At 40.3% G+C, this 17451-nt stretch overlaps 1 protein-coding gene across 2 annotated transcripts in view; it reads left to right on the top strand.

Moving 5' to 3' along the window:
- Positions 1–17451, top strand: part of LOC138763076 (cadherin EGF LAG seven-pass G-type receptor 3-like) — a 275448-nt gene that overhangs the window by 85320 nt on the left and 172677 nt on the right. For both annotated transcript variants that reach the window (XM_069936657.1, XM_069936656.1), the window contains exons 6-8: positions 4843–5000; positions 12441–12604; positions 17008–17133. In XM_069936657.1, the coding sequence (XP_069792758.1) occupies positions 4843–5000; positions 12441–12604; positions 17008–17133 (448 nt within the window). The remainder of the gene's footprint in view (positions 1–4842; positions 5001–12440; positions 12605–17007; positions 17134–17451) is intronic.

Genomic DNA, 17451 nt, shown 5'->3' with positions numbered 1-17451 from the left:
AACCCAAGCAGACACTGAGAGAACGTAAAAATTCCTTACAGTCAGCGTGGGATTTGAACCTTGGTGCTGATCACTGGCACTGTAAAGGCGGTTCTTTTGGAACAGTGTTTCTTTTGGAACTATCTTGAAAACCACAGAGGTCTTTGCCCAAGGTGGCTGCCCCCATGCTTTGCATCAGACCACGATGGGCTTGCAGAATCATCAGACCAGCGTAGGGCAACAGAGATGAAGAAAATGCTCCTGCTGAGAAGGAGAAACGTGGGAGTCAACCCTACAGGGAAGGAGACCTTGACAGTGAATCGTTGAGGAGCTTAGCAGCTGAAGCACCCACATAGGCTATGGGCTGCTGGAGACAAATTTGTGAGTGTCGAGGGCAAGAAGTGCTCTCTAAATTGTGCAGGAGGTTTGCATCTGGGAGCTCAGGCTTGCCAGTGGGTTGGACAGGAGGCCATTTGGCTGCAGGTGCACAGGAGCTGGATTCACAGACACAGTGTCTCTGAAGGAGTTCTCCTTTGCTTCTCTTTCTCTACTCTTGGGAGTGCAAGGCAATGCTAGTGGCACCTCTTTGTTTATCTTTATGGCAGGCGTTAATTTTGTGTATTGTTGCGTTTTGTGTATTAGTACCAGACATTGAAGAGACCTTGTAAAATCTCTGGCCCACGACACCTCAAAGTGGAGAAGAATCTTTAGGATCGAGGCCATAGGTTGGGAGAATACAGAACCCCCATGCAGGCAGCAGAAGGACGCTGCTCGCATTCTAACTGCCCCATTTGTCACCCCATTCTGCACCTGCGCAACAATCTGTGATTCCCACATTTGCCCCAGGGGCAACTGCAGAAGAAACAGCTCCGGAAATGGAAGCAAGTGAAACTTGATCCCAAGTAATGGTATAAAAAGAGGACCTAAAGCTATACGAAAGGAGTCACTTGTTCCATCAGCTCCAAGAAACCAAGGGCCTTGTAAACATTGCTGAAGGGTAGGATGTGCAAGATAGGTTAAGGCCATAATACAAAGGAGCAGAAATAAGCAATTCAGCCATCAAGTCAGCCCCGCCATTTAATCATGAGCTGATCCAATTTCCCATTGACCGATCTTCTCCCCATAATCTTTAATGCCCAAGCTAATCTCATTTCACATTATTGAAATCACTGCAAATTGAACTTGGTTCAGAATTCAGTTTTGAGCAGCACTCTTATGAGTAGTTTTTGTTTACAGATTGGGCCAGACATGAATTTTTCATACAGTCCCACTGTGTCCTCACTGACCAGCCAGCGTCCATCTCTGCTAATCCCATTTTTCCTCTCGCAGTTCACTATCAACAAATCCCTGTTCTCCGATCGTTTGTCATGATCCCAGCACCTTTCCACACTAGGAGTGCTGACAATAGCTAATTAACCCAACATCAGCGTATCACTGGCATTTGAGATGAAACTGGATCACCCAGGAAAAGCTGCAGGAAGAACGCACAATCGTATGCTTGACTGAAAACAAACGACTTTGGTTCGAGCTCACGGACTCGATACACTCAGCACTCTCGGCTTCTGGAGCAGTGAAATCATTCCCTTGAGTTTTGTCCATTTTTTTCTTCACAGTGCAAACAATTATGAAACAACAGCAAATCAAAAAGAATATCTCAAGTTGAAAGACTGAAATAAACAATTTGTTGGAAGTTTACACCAGTTGAGGCAGGCCAATCGAAATCTTATCTTAATGTTACAAAAGTTATAGCATCTGCCTTTTTTGCTCAGATGTTGACCAGTGTTGTCAGTTTTCCATGAATTATAAAATTATGTAGTCCCGACTGCCTCTGAAAAGATTAACTCCAGGCTCTTATTGTTTTATGCATGGCCCTACAATTTTCTCTTATTATCTCCTGAAAGATTCAACACTATAACATTGCGTATGCTTCTTTGTCAAAATATCTTAAATTTGTGATCGTACCTCTCAGAATTGTTTTATTTTGCCATTTATCAAAGCTCCATGATTTTGAATGGCCTTTTCACTTAAATCTGTGAAGAGATTAATTATATCCTACATTTATGTATAGTTATCCCACATAAATTCAATCTCTTGCCTGTAGAACCATTTCATTAACTAAATTCTTCATCCTGTTCAAAGTTTGTACATTCTTTGTAAGATGCCCAGCATTGAGCTCCCTACCACTTGTTGATGGCTAATACCATCTATTTTGGCATATAAGTCGACCCCACTTTTTCAGCCTCATTTTAAGGGTTTTATGGTATATCCGGCATACAAGTCGACTCCAATTTTCTGGCTGTCTGAGGTGCTCCATTGACAGGCGTATAAGTTGATCCCCAAAAGCTCACGATGCCTTGGATGGGCTGTTGACCAGCGTATATGTCAACCCCCATAGATCGCGTGGATTGATCTGCTGGGCGCTGGCTGTAGGTGATGGCTACCGTGGAGGGTCCATCGACATAATGCAGCACGCCACAAAAATATGAAATGAGCTTTAAGTTGAAAGTGATAGAAATGGCCAAGAAAACCAACTGCTGCAAGAAAATTTGATGTACATGAGAAGTTGGTAAGAGATTGGAGGAAGAAAGAAGAGCCTTTAAGAAAAGTACCAAAAAGGCAGTTGTTGTTTGAGAAAAGAGATCACTCATTGGCCAAAATTGGAAAATCACATTGCAGAATGGATACGTGAACAGCGGCAAGATTACTACATAGTCACCCGAAATTAAATAAGAGCATTTGCACTGCAGTGGGCCAAGTGGCACCCAGACCTCAGTGATGATTTTGTGGCTGATGCGATTGTTTCGTGAAAAGAAAAAAATCTGGTATTACGCCAAAAAACAAAAATTGAACAGAAACTACCAAAAGATCTTGATCATCAAGTTGAAAGTTTTCAATAGTTTATTATACGGAACCGGCAGAAGCACCGGTTTGGCTTGGCAAATATCAGAAACGTGGACAAACCCCCCCCCACCCCATGATTTTCGACATGATGGGCAATAGAACAGTGGAATGGAAAGGTGTTAAAACTGTGCAAACCAGAAGTACAGGCCACGAAAGGACCAGGTTTACCATGGTGTTATTGTGCACGGCCGACGGGACAAAGTAATCTTCAAATGCAAAATTAAACCGAAAATGAAATTCCCTGCAGGTAATTTTGTACATTTTCATGAAAAAGGATGGATGGATGAAAATGGTGTAAAACTATGGATAGACAATATGTGGAGCAGGCGGTTTACGCAAAGAACAGAGTTTGCTGGTCTGGGATATGTTTCGTAGTCACTTAATTGAGAACAGTAAAATGAGATTAGCACGACATAATACTTACACGGTAGGTAACCTGAGTGATTTGACGTCTATATTGCAACCTCTTGATGTCTGCTTCAGCAGGCCATTCAAAGGCCCTGTGCGTGAGGAATGGGATACGTGGATGTAAAGTGCAGAAAAGTCGTTTATAAAAGGCGGGGCAATGCGTGCTGCATCACTTGATGTGCTGTGTAACTTTGTGCTCAAGGCGTGGGACAAAGTTAAAGTAGAATCTGTGATATAATCATTTTAAAAAGTTCTGTATCTCTTGTGCAATTGAAAACACGGAAGATGATTTATTGTGGGACACTGATGACAAAGCTGAAGCCCCCTCATCAGATACAGACTGGGACCCATATGAAGACTGTTTAAACAGTGAGAGTATGGATGTGCTGGCAATGACAATGAGAGCGAGTGGGACTTTGAAGGGTGCTAATTGTCTTGTTGTTTTCAATAAAAATCTCAATGAAAATCTGTCGCAGTCAGGTTTTGTTTTTCAAGGGTTGACTTATACGCCGGATTGGCGCAGATTGGATTTTGAGCTGAACTTAAGGTCTCAAAAGTATACCTCGTGTATAACTCGACCTCCATTTTTTTGGGTTGCACAATTCGACTCGTACGCTGAAATACCCTTTTTACTGTTATTGTGCAGCTTTTTAATTTCTCTCTCTGTCTCTTCTGGTTTATGATATGTACATATTTCACTGCAGAGCACCTCTATCAATGTCAATGAAGCAAATATGAATCGTTAGAAGAAAGGTTAATTTATTGCTCTTCTGCAGTCTTATTATAAAATTCTTACTACGTTACAAACAGTCTTTGTTAGGAAATTTATCAAGGGAAGTATGCAAGTAAGTTTGATTGGTGCTCCCAATAAAACATTACCATCTACAGAAATCATGAACTAGCTTAATGATTTTCACTTCCTTCCTTATGTAGGAGGTTTAGCCTATTACCAAGGTAACATTTTCAGGCAATGACGGTCCCATCAGGATGCTATCAGCTCGTCTTTCTTAAGATCTGAAATTAAATTATAATAAAGTTTTGTAAGAGAATTTGTGAATGGTTAGGATATCCACTGGATAATTTAACTGATATATATCTGAACATAAACAATCATGGGTTAAGTACCTCTGAGTTCAATTCTCTGTCAATGAAGAAGATTGATAAGTAGCAGTACATGCAAAAAAAGTAGGTAGATTCTTGTAGTTTTTCTTTATTTATTTAAAAAGTGTAGTAATGAATAGAAGACATAATTTGTAGTTACCATCCCAGCCAGCATTGTCTTATGCAGAATTTAAATAAATGTCAAATTAAAATTTGGCTTCAAGAAAATTATAAGAGAAAAATACTGTTATTTGGTGGAAAATGCATTCAAAACCAGCAGTACAAAAATAATCAACTCTTCAAAACTCTGTGCGACAATAAATCATCTTACGAGGTGTTTAATAATTAATCCAAAAGTGCTTCCGCTTATATTTGTACCGTTATTGTTTTTGGTTTCTATTTCAAGAACACTGTTAGTGTTATTTATAATGATCTTGTGTATTCTCCTTTCAGCCAAAAATTGGGTCATTAGGAGTCGCACAAGGTCCCTCGGAGCAGAAGGTCGCAATCTTAACTATTGATGATTGTGACACCTCAATTGCCGTTCGTTTTGGGGATGAGATTGGCAACTATTCATGCGCCGCACAAGGTGTACAGACTAGCACCAAAAAGTAAGTGGGTAGAGTATGCTAGGAAACTTGATTGATTTTGTGCAAAATCTTTTTGGTGAAAGTTATCATTTTGGGGTTGGTCGACGATGACATAATTAAAATATTTACTTGAAAGATTGGTAAATTGCTACTCCAGATCTTTTGGATCTGATTATTTAACCTGTGTGACATTGTTGTGTCGTTCCACATTGTTCAATGAATCTTCACTAAGCAATGGCAAAGACTTCAAATATAATTAATATTGATGATGAGGTTCTCATTATTACGATAGATGAGTCCACAGAGCAATGTTCCCTCTGATTTTTAGTCGTCAGTGTGCGCAAAAATCTTGTTGTGCAAATTTTTTTCCTGCGGCAAATGTGTATGTACCCTCAATGCTTCTGCAAGTGTCAACTTGAAATTGTTTGAAGATAATTTTGTCCCAGCCTATTATGGTTAATAAAACTGTATTGGCATGTTTTAGTAGACAAGTATGTATTCTACGAAGTAACATTTTATTTTATACTTTGAACTAGATAACTAGCCTTTTGTGCCCACGTCGGTTTCCTTTCTGCGCTGGTTACAAAATGTCTGTGCGCGCGCACAGCTGCACAGTTTAGAGGGAACAGTGGCACAGAAGGAGATGGGTGGACAGTATGAACTGTCGGAGAAACTGGTAGAGGGAAATACAATTGCAGTGTTAAAGGGATATTTCAGGAGGTGCATGGATAGGAAAAGTTGATGGGAGATATGAACCAAATGGGATGAGCCCAGGAAGGCTCCTTGGACAAATTTGGGCTGAAGGGCCTTTTTATCCAACTGTACCACCCTATGACTACTCCCCCTTCAGCATGGTTTTACTGGTTGATTTAAGCCACGGTGAATTTGAGGATGCGTTATTCCAAACTCTAGTGGGAACTTTTTATTCTTCCTTGGAGTAGAAATCCTCCTTGGAATCATTCAAAGGCTTGGATAATTTTCAGTGATTGCTATCGGTTCAATGTGAGAGTGAACTAAAGGACCATGAGACATTGGGCTAATTCATTCTTAATGGTGAGGCACACTTTGTAGTGATGAAGGTGGCATTCTTCTTCAGCTAAGTACTACCTTGGTCTAAAAATCACTTGTCCATCATTATTCATTCAGTGCAGCAATGTCAACTAGGTTTTAGAATTGTGGTCGTGGAGCAGTTGCTGTTGGGCCTGAAATTTTAGGTCCCAAACTGTATTTGTGGAGTGAATGTTGCCCTTGAGTGGTATCTTCAGGTCTTCAACAAGAAAATAGGCGTCCACTTGTGGTAATATTGTTGTGTGTCACAAAGAAAGTCACAACAGGGTCCTCTTCATTCACCTTCTGCTAATGGTTGAAAAGGTATTCAACAAAACACGTGTGGATTCCATCCAGCTAAGAGCATTGTGGACAGGATCTTCATTATCTGAAAACTCCAGAAAACTGTGTTTTGAACAACCACAGCCACCATAAGTTGCCCTATTTTAACATCGCTGAAGCCTTTGGCTCAATCAATCAGGACTGTGAAATACCTCAGATTTGGTTGTCCAAAAATATTAGTCTCTGTCTTGAGCTTGTTTCATGACAGCCATGATGTTACCAACAGGTTTACAACAAAACTAATCTCAGTGAGGACTGCTGACAAAGGAAGCTTGCATTATTGGCTTAACAGACTTTTCAGTCTATGTTGTCACATTGTTACATCTCATCTCCCAACAAATTTCCTGTGGGAATGGATCCAGGACTAGGGTCACCAAAACAACAACAGGGTACTTGCTTTTGTATACGCTCAGAGGCCAAGCTCTGAGCCATATCAACAGTTTTACTGAACCATGTGAGATGATGGATCTTGCGTTAGCATCCACAAGATGCAGGTATTGAATTGCAGCCATGCTCATCCTTTTATTTTGGCTATGGCTCCCTTCGGAGTCTGCTCAAAGTTTATAGGCCTCTCCCCTGTGAAGCAGTCAAGTTTGATTGGTTTCTTACATATTTCTCTCCTACCGACTACAGAAATAAACATTTTAAATATTTTATGATTTCAGTCCGTGGTGCCTCTTGAATGTCCTGTAGCCCCCAAGAGGGCTGTGTGGCCCCCATTGAGGATTGCTGCTCTACTGTATTGCCTTTTGACAATAAACTCAAGTCAAACTTTATTTATCGTTCATACCATACTTGCACAGTGGGTCGAGATAGTGTTTCTTCAGGACCACAGAGCAAATTTACATAGATAAAAGTTAGGAAAGCAGTTAACACGTTAAAATATTAATATACACTGGAAGTCCACAGTGAACTATCCACATTTTTACTGGGAGTTCAGGAGCCTGATGGCTTGGGGAAAAAGCTGTTTCCTACTCTGGATGTAAGGGCTTGAGTGCCACAGTACCTCCTGCCGCATGGAAGAAGTGAGAACAGTTTACGTGAAGGCTGTGTGGAGTTTTTCATTATGTTTATTGCTTTCCGCCTGCATCGAATGTAGTAGATGACCTTCATATGAGGAAGAGGTCCCCCAATGGTCTTTTCCACTGACTTCACTATCCTCTGCAGGGTCTTGCAGTTTGAGGAGGTATGGTTTCCAAACCAGGCAGTGATACAGTTGCACAGGATGCTCTCAATCACTCTGCAGAGGATGTAGATTACTAAAGTGAGGTGGGGGGTGGGGGGGGGGGGGGGGGGGGAAGATGAACTTTCTTCAGCCTTTGCAGGAAGTAGAGGCTTTCTTGGCTGTGGAGCTGGTGTTAAGAGACTAGGTGAGATTCTCTGCCAGGTGCACTCCGAAGAACTTGATACATCTGACGACCTCAATAGCAGTGCCATCAATGGTCAGGGAAGGTTGATCTCCCCAGACCCTCCTGAAGTCGACAACCATCTCTCTTTTATTTTTGCTCTGCACCAGTCTGTTAGCGGCTGCATTTTGTCTCTATATGGTGCCTCCTTGTTCTTGCTGATAAGGCTCATCACATGTTTGCCATCAGCAAACTTGATGATGTGGTTCGAGCTGTGTTTGGCTGCACAAGCGTGAGTCAGCAGAATGAAGGCTCATGAGGAGACCCTGGAAAATGTACTTTGGGAGATACCTCTCAGGGAGGGCAGACATGAGGATGAAATTTACCACTGCCTTTCATTTGCCAGCTCAGTATCAAAACCGTGGTCCAGGCACATAGATCGTGATCTGCCAGCAGTAGTGAAGGAAATAAATACAAATTTCACAAATACATTACTTTTAAAATCTCAGGTATCAGGTATTTGTATATTAGCCATATTCTACAATTTAATCCATGTTATATTTTGTTTGAAACTTATTTGGGTCATGCCTTTTATTTCAGCACCAAGATGCATCTTTTATCATAGCCGTGGAAGCTATTTCACCATTGCTTTGCAAAAAATATTCTTAAAAAGATTTCCACATTCTCTTCACATTCTCAAATGAATGAATGTAAACTTGAAAAACACATCATCCCTTGCCCATACAGCCGTCCAAATTGCACATAGTATTTACTTGCAATTGTGCTTCTCGTTTAAGATAAGGCTCAGACATTTTAAGAGATCCAACTGAAAGAGCTTTTGAATTTTTTTTCCCCCCTGATCCACAGTTGAAGCCTTCACGATTGGATTAAGGTTGTTTAAACCGTTTGCCAGAGAGTTTCGTTAAAAATAGGGATGGAGAAAATTAACTAGCAGGTTCATTTGGTTAAAGTGGCAGCTGGTAAAAATGAATTCACTGTGCGACAAAGTCCGTTAACGTTCAGCTTGTGAAATGTGGTGTCTCAATCCCTCATTGTTGATTTTCTGGAGTGGGAATTAGCATTGGAACACATCCCCGAACCCCCCTCTGGTCAGCATCTCTTGGCATCTAGAGATGCTAAATTCTTAATGAACAATGTTTGAAAGGAATAATGAATTCAATGAAACAATTACAAAATCTTTCATAAAGAGTAATGTATTTGTATTTCATTACAGACTTCAAAGTCTACAAAGGGCCATGGGTGAGGGAAGAGTCTGAATATTTAATTGCAATTTCATCTTTTATGCAAGTTTCTTTTTTTGGTTGAGTTCTCATCAACTGAAAGTCAATGTAGACATATCAGCCCATTTTAATATATCAGGTATTCTCTTGCTTTAACTCAATCAGGCAATGTGGGCTGCCAGTTTGCATTGACCTATTTTGTGAAATCTAATGAAACTACCAAAATAAATCTCACCCTGAACAATTTTAATTTGTCAGGTTTAGGTAAATTTCCACACTGGACTTGAATTTGTGCCCTCTCTCCCTACATGTTCACCCTCGTAGTCTGGACTTAGAGGATTGATTGCAATGATTTTGCACACACTGCAATTGACCATGAGGGTTTTAGCAATGACGGCCTTGGGTGGAATACCGAGGCCTGAGAAGGTCCCAAACCATCAAAAAATAAGGCCCTGCTTCGCAGAGAAAGCTGCGGCAGAGCTTTGCTTTGTGTTTGACATAAGACTTCAGATGACAGGAGAAACTAAAAACCTTATTGAAATTGAGGGGAATAATTTAAAATTTCAAAATGAAATTAAACAGAACATTTCAAAATAATTCAAAACAATAAACAGAAATTATTTAAAAATAATTACATATATTTTTTTTTTAGCTTTGCATCAAAACTGTTAACTGAACATTTTCTGGAAGGGAAAGTGACTCTGATCTTAGGTGGTGGTTTGGTAATCAGTGAGATGATTCTCCAGGATAATGATAGAAAATTCTGACATATTGAGACCTGTATTGGATCAAGGTAACTGGAGTGGTACCATTTGTTATTCTGTAAATCTCAGAACTACAACAAATCTATATATCCAGCACTTCATTTGGATTGGCAGATCACTTCAAAATTGCTGCTGCCTACATCCTGGAAAAGTTACAATATAATTTCTAGCTCTATTATAAAAACAAGTCATTTTTAAAATCAATATTGTTGGACTAATGTTTTGTATCGATGATTTCCAATTAGTTCCAACTTTGCGCATAAATATTTTGTGGGAACTTTTTTCAGGAAAAACTGGATTTCATCACCCCCCCCCCCCCCCCCCCACCCCAACATATTTTATATTATGGACCATTTTATTCAGCAGATAAATTTAACTTTAATCCTATCAGTCTGAGCTTGATTTAAATCCGAAGGCATTAACTATACTACCACTCCCCCTTTTAGCATTTACTGTACTTCAAATACATTTTAGTGTGTTGCAGTGACATCAAATACTGCCTCCTTTGCGAATTTTGAAAAAAAAATTAACTTGATTGATCAATGAACGAGAAGTGGAACAAACATTAGGTGATAGTGGTTACAGGTATATTCAGAGGCATTCACTAATCATCTAGAACCATAGAACATTACAGCACAGAAAACAGACCCTTTGGTCCTCTAGACTGTGCCGAGCTATTATTCTGCCTAGTCCCAATGACCTGCACAAATTCCATACTTCTCCCATTCATGTACCTGTCCAAATTTTTCCTAAATGTTAAGATTGAGCCTTCATTCGCTACTTCAGCTGGCAGCTCGTTTCATACTCCCACCCCTCTCTCTGTGAAGAAGTTCCTCCTAATGTTCCCCCTAATCTTCGCCCCTTGAAAAGTGAGTTCCAATCTCAATGGAAGCAGTGAATTTTAAATTTGGTTAATCTAGATTTAAAAATAAAATGTGTGTTTGTAATGATGCCCCAAAATGACTAAACTGTTCTCAAAACCTATCTGGCTCTCGAAGGAAATCTACTGCCTTTATCTGGTCTGGGCAAAATGTCATTGTAAACCTTAATATTGAGGTCGACTCTCAACTTCCGTCTGACAAAATTGGCAACTATCCAGTTTTATTATACGACAATGTTAAAACAATAAAAAGGTAAAATAAAATGGTTTTATCCACTCTTGGTATTCATTAGTTTTGCTGCACTCTTTCAACAGAAATTGAGATAGACCAACCATGAATATTGTGGCTGCAGAAACAAATGATGTACTTCCAGATAGTATGCTGTACTTCCCTGGCTGATCATTCTTTCCGTACTCACAAAGCTGCGTAATATCCCTGCCTGGTTAATGAGAGCAAATGTGTATTGGCTGAGCACTGCCACTTCCCGTGGATCTAACCTAGAACTTCCAGCTAACCATTTCAGTTTCCCTCAGCATTTCCATACAGACCTGTCTGACCTCAGCCTCGTCCATTCTCAGGATGAGGATCAGCACGTAATATTCCTCCTGGACAGCCTTGAGTCCAAAGGAATGACTATTGAGTTTTCTAATTTTAGGTAACCCCTCCTCTATCTGGTTCCACCTGTTTCCTTCTCTTCACCTACTCTCATTCTTATGTTTCCCTCCAACTCTTTCCCCCCCTCCAGTAATCTCTCCCTTTACCTATCTCTCCACCTTTCCCACATCCCGTCCAAGACCTTATTATCCCTTAGCTCATTTCCAGTTCCCTTCCTTTTTCTTTCCTTCTTGATGTATTTGATATCTCCTCTTCCTGCTTTAGTTTGAATAAAGGGTCCTGACCATTTCTGCTGCCTGACCCATTGAGACTCTCCAGCTTCTCATTGCTTGCTGTGAATTAATTGACACTCCATTCACCACTCTAGACGTGAATTCTCATCCCACCAGCCACATTCTTCATCATTGAGTGCACTAGTTCACTGTGGCTACTTCAAGACCGTAGCTGTAACTCATCAACCAAGAAGATCAAGGGCGGCAAGCACATGGGAACACCACAGCCTACAGATACTCTTTAGTTCACTAATCCTGACCTGGAGGTATATCGCCATTCCTTCAGGGTCACTGGGTCTAAATTCTGAGTTCCCAACCCCAGAACATGATAGGAATATGTTCATTTAAGGTTCAGGAAGCATGTTTGCAAAACCTTTTCAAGAGCATTTAGGAATGGGCAATAAATACTGGCACAGACAACCAAAATAAAGAATAAATTAAATTTAATATGCTCAGATGAAAATAACATAAGAGACCATGAGTCAGAATAGCCAACAATAATCCTTTTGCCTCCTGCTGTTAAATCTAGTTTTTTTTTTGTCAGTAGTTTTGATATTAGTTCAAACCAAAGTATTCTCAGATAAATGGAAAGAGACCATGTTGTTCAATTATCACATTTGTTTAAATAGCTATACTAAAAAAAATACTGGAAAATAATATTTATCTGTATATGTAACTCGATAAATTGCGTGTCTTCTTGCTAATCTACAAGCATGTGCGGAATGTTCCATGCCATGATGCCTACATGATGGCATTACCTTTGATTGTATGGCCTTTCACTCAAATGTGTTCCTTTGGAACTCAAGGTTGGTGAGTCCATTGAATTCGACTCGATCTGTTATTTGTGAATCTGCAAGGTTCTCTGTCTTCATTGCTGTGTTGTAAATTAGTGCCTGTGGATGAATGACAGTTTGTCCTCTGCATACTATAACATACTGACTTTGTATCAATAGGTCCCTGGATCTTACAGGTCCTTTACTTCTTGGGGGAGTTCCAAACCTGCCAGAGAATTTCCCAGTCATTAACAGAGAGTTTGTGGGCTGCATGAAAGAACTTCACATCGACAATAAGCGTATTGATATGGCAGCCTACATCGCCAATAATGGCACTTTTCCAGGTAATGGACATTGGGTACTTCTGATAATCTTGGAAGGGCATGTTTTCTTTGATTCTCTCCCTTTAGTGTTGACTCCATGCTCTTATTCTCCTGTTTAAACATTGCATTTTGTGTCACAAGGTAGTCATCCTGGAAGATTGAAATCCACTCGTACTGAAATTTTAAACAACATTTATAGATGTTGCCATTTTATTAGAGATATGATTTCAGATTTCAAATTTCAGATTTATTGTCAGAGTTCATGACATCTCATACAACCCTGAGATTCTTTTTACTGTGGGTGAGGCAGAATTACCACTTATTGGTAGTGTTAAAAAAAACTGTGCACATTGTAAACATATAAACAAAGAACTGTAAACAGATAACAAATGTATGCAATACAGGGAGAATCAAAAGAATAAAGTACAAAAGTAAGAGTCCTTAAATGAGTCCCTGATTGAATTTGTTATTGAATCTGATGGTGGAGCTTTTCCTGAACTTGATGTGCGAGTCTTGTGGCATCTTTCCTGATGTTGTGAATCTATTGCTAAAACAGTCTTTAGGCATCCACCCAACTAAGATGCTTGTAAGTTGATTCTCTCTGTGTTGCCACATAATTTCTCTCATGTGCAATAGAATAGCAGAAAAAAATTGAACCATCAGTTAAAATTGTTCCTTTAAGACCTTGGATCAGAGATGGGAACTTGTGCAATACTTTTTTAAAAATACACTCCCCATCCCAAAAATAAATTTTGCCCATCTCTAATCATTGTCACATACAAATTAGAAGCAGGACAAGGCACCTCCGCTCCTTGAGACTCAATGAAGGGTTCCGACTCAAAAAGAAAAGGAAAGATATCAATAAGATAGAAAGAGCGATGAGAATATTTACTAGGATGTTGCCCGGACTTCAGGATCTGACTTACAGGGAAGTGTTAAACAATTTAGGACTTTAATCCCTGGAGTGTAGAAGATTTGATCAAGGTATTTAAAATTATGAGGGAGATGACAGAGTAAATGTAGATACATTTTTTCCAGTGAGGGTGGGTGAGATACAAACCAGAGGACATGGGTTAAGAGTGAAAGGGGAAAAGTTAAGGGGGGGACCTGAGGAAGAACTTAATCACGCCAAGAGTGGTGGGAGTGTGGAACGAGCTGGAAGCTGAAGTGAATGCGGACTCTATTTTTAACATTTAAGAGGAATTTGGACAGGTGCATGGATGGGAGAGGTGTGGAGGGCTATGGATTGGGTGCAGGTCGGGCTAGGCAAAAATAAAACATGGCTTGGCGCAGACTAGAAGGCCCAAGGGGACTTGTTTCTGCTGTAATGTTCTATGGTTCTAAAACCTTGACAATTCTTTTCTCAGGCTTAAGTTGCTCAACCTGCTGAGTTCCTCCAGAGGATTGTTTTTCTTAAACGTTAGTTTTCCTGTCAGGCTCTTGATTCTTCCTGTACTACCCTAACCAGAACGTTACTCCAGGATCAAAGATCTGTTTGCATTATTGTAATAGCACATTTTTTTTTGCACTAACTGCATCTTTGAATATTTATATAGTATCATTTTTTTTCCTCTTGTGCGGTAATTACATTTCTTCTTTTGGTATATTGGCGTATTTGAGATACCCCGGTACCTGCATAGCTGTAGCAACCAAGGGGAATCTTTGTGTATTTTCTCATTGAACATGTGTGTGACAGTAAACTTTCATCATTTTTCACTGAACTTGCATTCCAGCCTTTTACAAATCATTCACCAAGTTTTGCAGACCTTTGTGTATCTCAGAGCTTTGCACTCACTCGTTATCCAGAGATTATACATCATTTCCTTGCCAGAATGCACAATCTCACATCTTCCCTCCTTATTCTCCTTGTCAGATTTTTTGTCCTCCCGATCTGTTTCCCTTTGCAGCCAAAACTTCCCATTTATCTTCAGCCTCCTCTTCATAAAAAAATAAGTATGGCTTTCAGAGCTACTGTAACGGCAGAGCTGCCACTAATACAGACCTGCGGAGAGCGTGGAGCAGATTCCCAACGCTCCTGCAGGGTCCAACTGCCCAGTCTGTCTAATGGCAGCTCTGTACAGGCGTCAACTGGCCTGTTAATGGAAGTGACGGTAGTTTCAGTTAAAAATCCTGTGACCGTGGGGTCTGTTCCCAAGATGGCGGTGCCTTTGATCGGCAGCAGCCACAAGGGGTTGCAGACTCCAGGGAAGCAGAGGTCTTGTGCAGGGCACCAGAAAACAAGAGTCAACCCCTCTTTGAGAAGGAAAAGTATAGGAGATGACCCATGGGAGGGTGACCATGACGGTGGCCCAGCGAGGGGGTCTGTGGCTGAGGAACACAGAGGAGAGAGGTTGTTGGTGACTCGAGACGAGAAACCCATGCAGGCTGCGGGCGACTGTGGTCGAGGGATTTGCACCAGGCTACTGACAGGGGTACCAGATACCATTTGAGGGTGCTGAGGATTTCCTGATCTAGAGTTCGGGCTGCTGATGGTTTGGAGGAGATGATTCCGTGGATCCTCAGTGACTCTGAAACCAGAGAAAACCCATGCAGCCACGGGGAGATCATACAAACTCCTTACAGATAGCGCAGGATTGAGTTGCTTCAATGAGGGAAAAATATTGAGAGGGATACTGGAGATGATGCTCCGTTAAAATATTCTCCCGAAAACTTTGGTATGTATCTTGGCAAGTGAATCAAGTTTCATTCATTAACTATCATCTCTGATGGTGTAGCATTTCCTCAATACTGAACTGAAGTGTCAGCCTAACTTTTATACTCTCTGAATTGGATCTGAGCCCACGACAAACTGAAAATGTGATGCAGAACCCAGAAAATATTCTTTGCAGCCCTTTTAAAATTGGATCAAAGAGCAAAAAAAAAAAAAAAAAATCCCAAAGCAAAATACATTGGTTACATTTCATATTTTCGGCAGCCAATGCAAATACCCAACTGATCAAGTAACGTTTAGGAAGAGAAAATAAGGCTAGGTTTTCTTTTTTCCAGCAACAACTCTTGGGATTCACCATTGACCAGACTTAATTGAATTAGCTCCATATAATTCTTTAGGGAGAAGAGCAAGTAAGATGCTGGATATTATGCAGCTCACAGATTTCCAATTATGTAAACTCGATAGACAATAGGTGCTGGAGGAGGCCATTTGGCCCATTGAGCCAGCACTGCCAATCATTCAGATCATGGCTGATCTTCCATTATCAGTTCTGTAATGATTATAATATTTTGGGGAATTTGGTAAGATTTAAAGTAGGTTACATATTTACACACATTTTAAAACAGATCTTATTTGAAAGACTGAAGAATTCACATTGCAGGATCTCTGTTATTTCACCAGTAGGTGCTAATGGCTCATGAAATGCTTGACCATTGTCTTGCTGGAGCCAGGCTGTCTATAAGTACCCTTTCTGCAAAGTGCTCACAGTAAGGTCACTCCTGGGTTTTGTTTATACTTAAGATAACAATTTGAGCAGAAGAAAGAACACCTGTTGTTAGCTGGAGAAGGTGGGGGTTTTGCAAGTCACATGGGGCTTTCTGGAAGCAGTGGAGAGGGGGAGAGAGAGAGGGGGGGGGAGAGAGAGAGAAGAGAAGCCCTCTCAGCTTGTGTGTGTGTGTGTGACACAGTGCAAGCCAGGACGAGCTGGTTGAAACTGATGAAAAGTTCCAAAAGCAGCGGATGGCTGGAAGTGCCATCTGTCTGATGTTTCTCTTGGAATAAGAGGAACAGAAGGAGCTCTGTCGTAACCTGAAAGAAAGAGGTTACCATCTGGAAAACCCTGATGGGGCAAGATTCATTGATGAATGGTGGTACCTCAGTTGTGTAAATCCTGGAACAACAAATCTCTCTCTGCAAACCCTACAAGAACCTTCCTGAGCGGTAAACATTTACCTTTCAAGCAACAAAGCCTGGTGAAACTTTATACATGTTAAATTCTGTGCACAGTATAAGAACTGCCTGCATCCAGAGAATTTGGAAGAAGAAGTGAGATTGAACTGTGAACCAAAGAACATTTCTTAAATTTACACACACATTACATACACGTGCACTTAGAATTAGGGGGTTAATTTGGGTTAGTTAAGTATAGTTAAGTTAAAATTTGATTCTATTTTTATGTTTAAATTTGATTAAAAATAACTTTGTTTTAAAAACCACTTGTCTTGGTGAATGTCTATTGCTGCTGGGTTTTGGGATCTTTTGGGCTCATAACAGTACCCTGTCCCTGCCTTCTCCCCATAATCCTTAATTCCCCTGGCCACAAAAATCTTATCTAGCTCCTTCTTGAACTTTTCTGAGTGTAATGCGCTCTATTTTTCTGACCACCAATTCAAATCTGTTTTCAAACAGTTTCCACTTGCTTCTTTAATCTAGTCTCTCATTTTAAACCATGGATTTTTGACATGTTCTTCAGGTTGCAATATGAAACAACCATTCTGCGATTCAAATCCATGTAAGAATGGAGGCACATGTGTTATTATCTGGGAGTCCTTCCTTTGCGAGTGCCCTCTGGGATTTGGAAGCAAGGATTGCGGGCAAGGTAAGCTGCGATTGAGAAATTTACAGCAAGGAAGAATAATCAACCAATTAGCATTTGAATATTTGTGCATTTTTATTTTGTTACAGTAGCCAATTAAACAGAACAGTGGATTTTGATATTTTAAACCAGTAATGTGCTGTAGACTGTCATTTATATATCTCCCTGCTGATAATTGGAGTTTTAATGCATTGTGGAGGAGAGCAAAATGATAGTTTTCCAAAGCTAAAATTCTCTAAACTACATCTGTTCCATATTTCTTGGATGGCGTTGAGATTAATATAAAAAGACCAAGGTGCTATACTAGAATGACCTGGGAAA

The sequence above is a fragment of the Narcine bancroftii genome, chromosome 5 (assembly GCF_036971445.1).
Source record: "Narcine bancroftii isolate sNarBan1 chromosome 5, sNarBan1.hap1, whole genome shotgun sequence".
Lineage (NCBI taxonomy): Eukaryota > Metazoa > Chordata > Chondrichthyes > Torpediniformes > Narcinidae > Narcine > Narcine bancroftii.
This window is presented reverse-complemented; position numbering and strand designations above follow the sequence as displayed.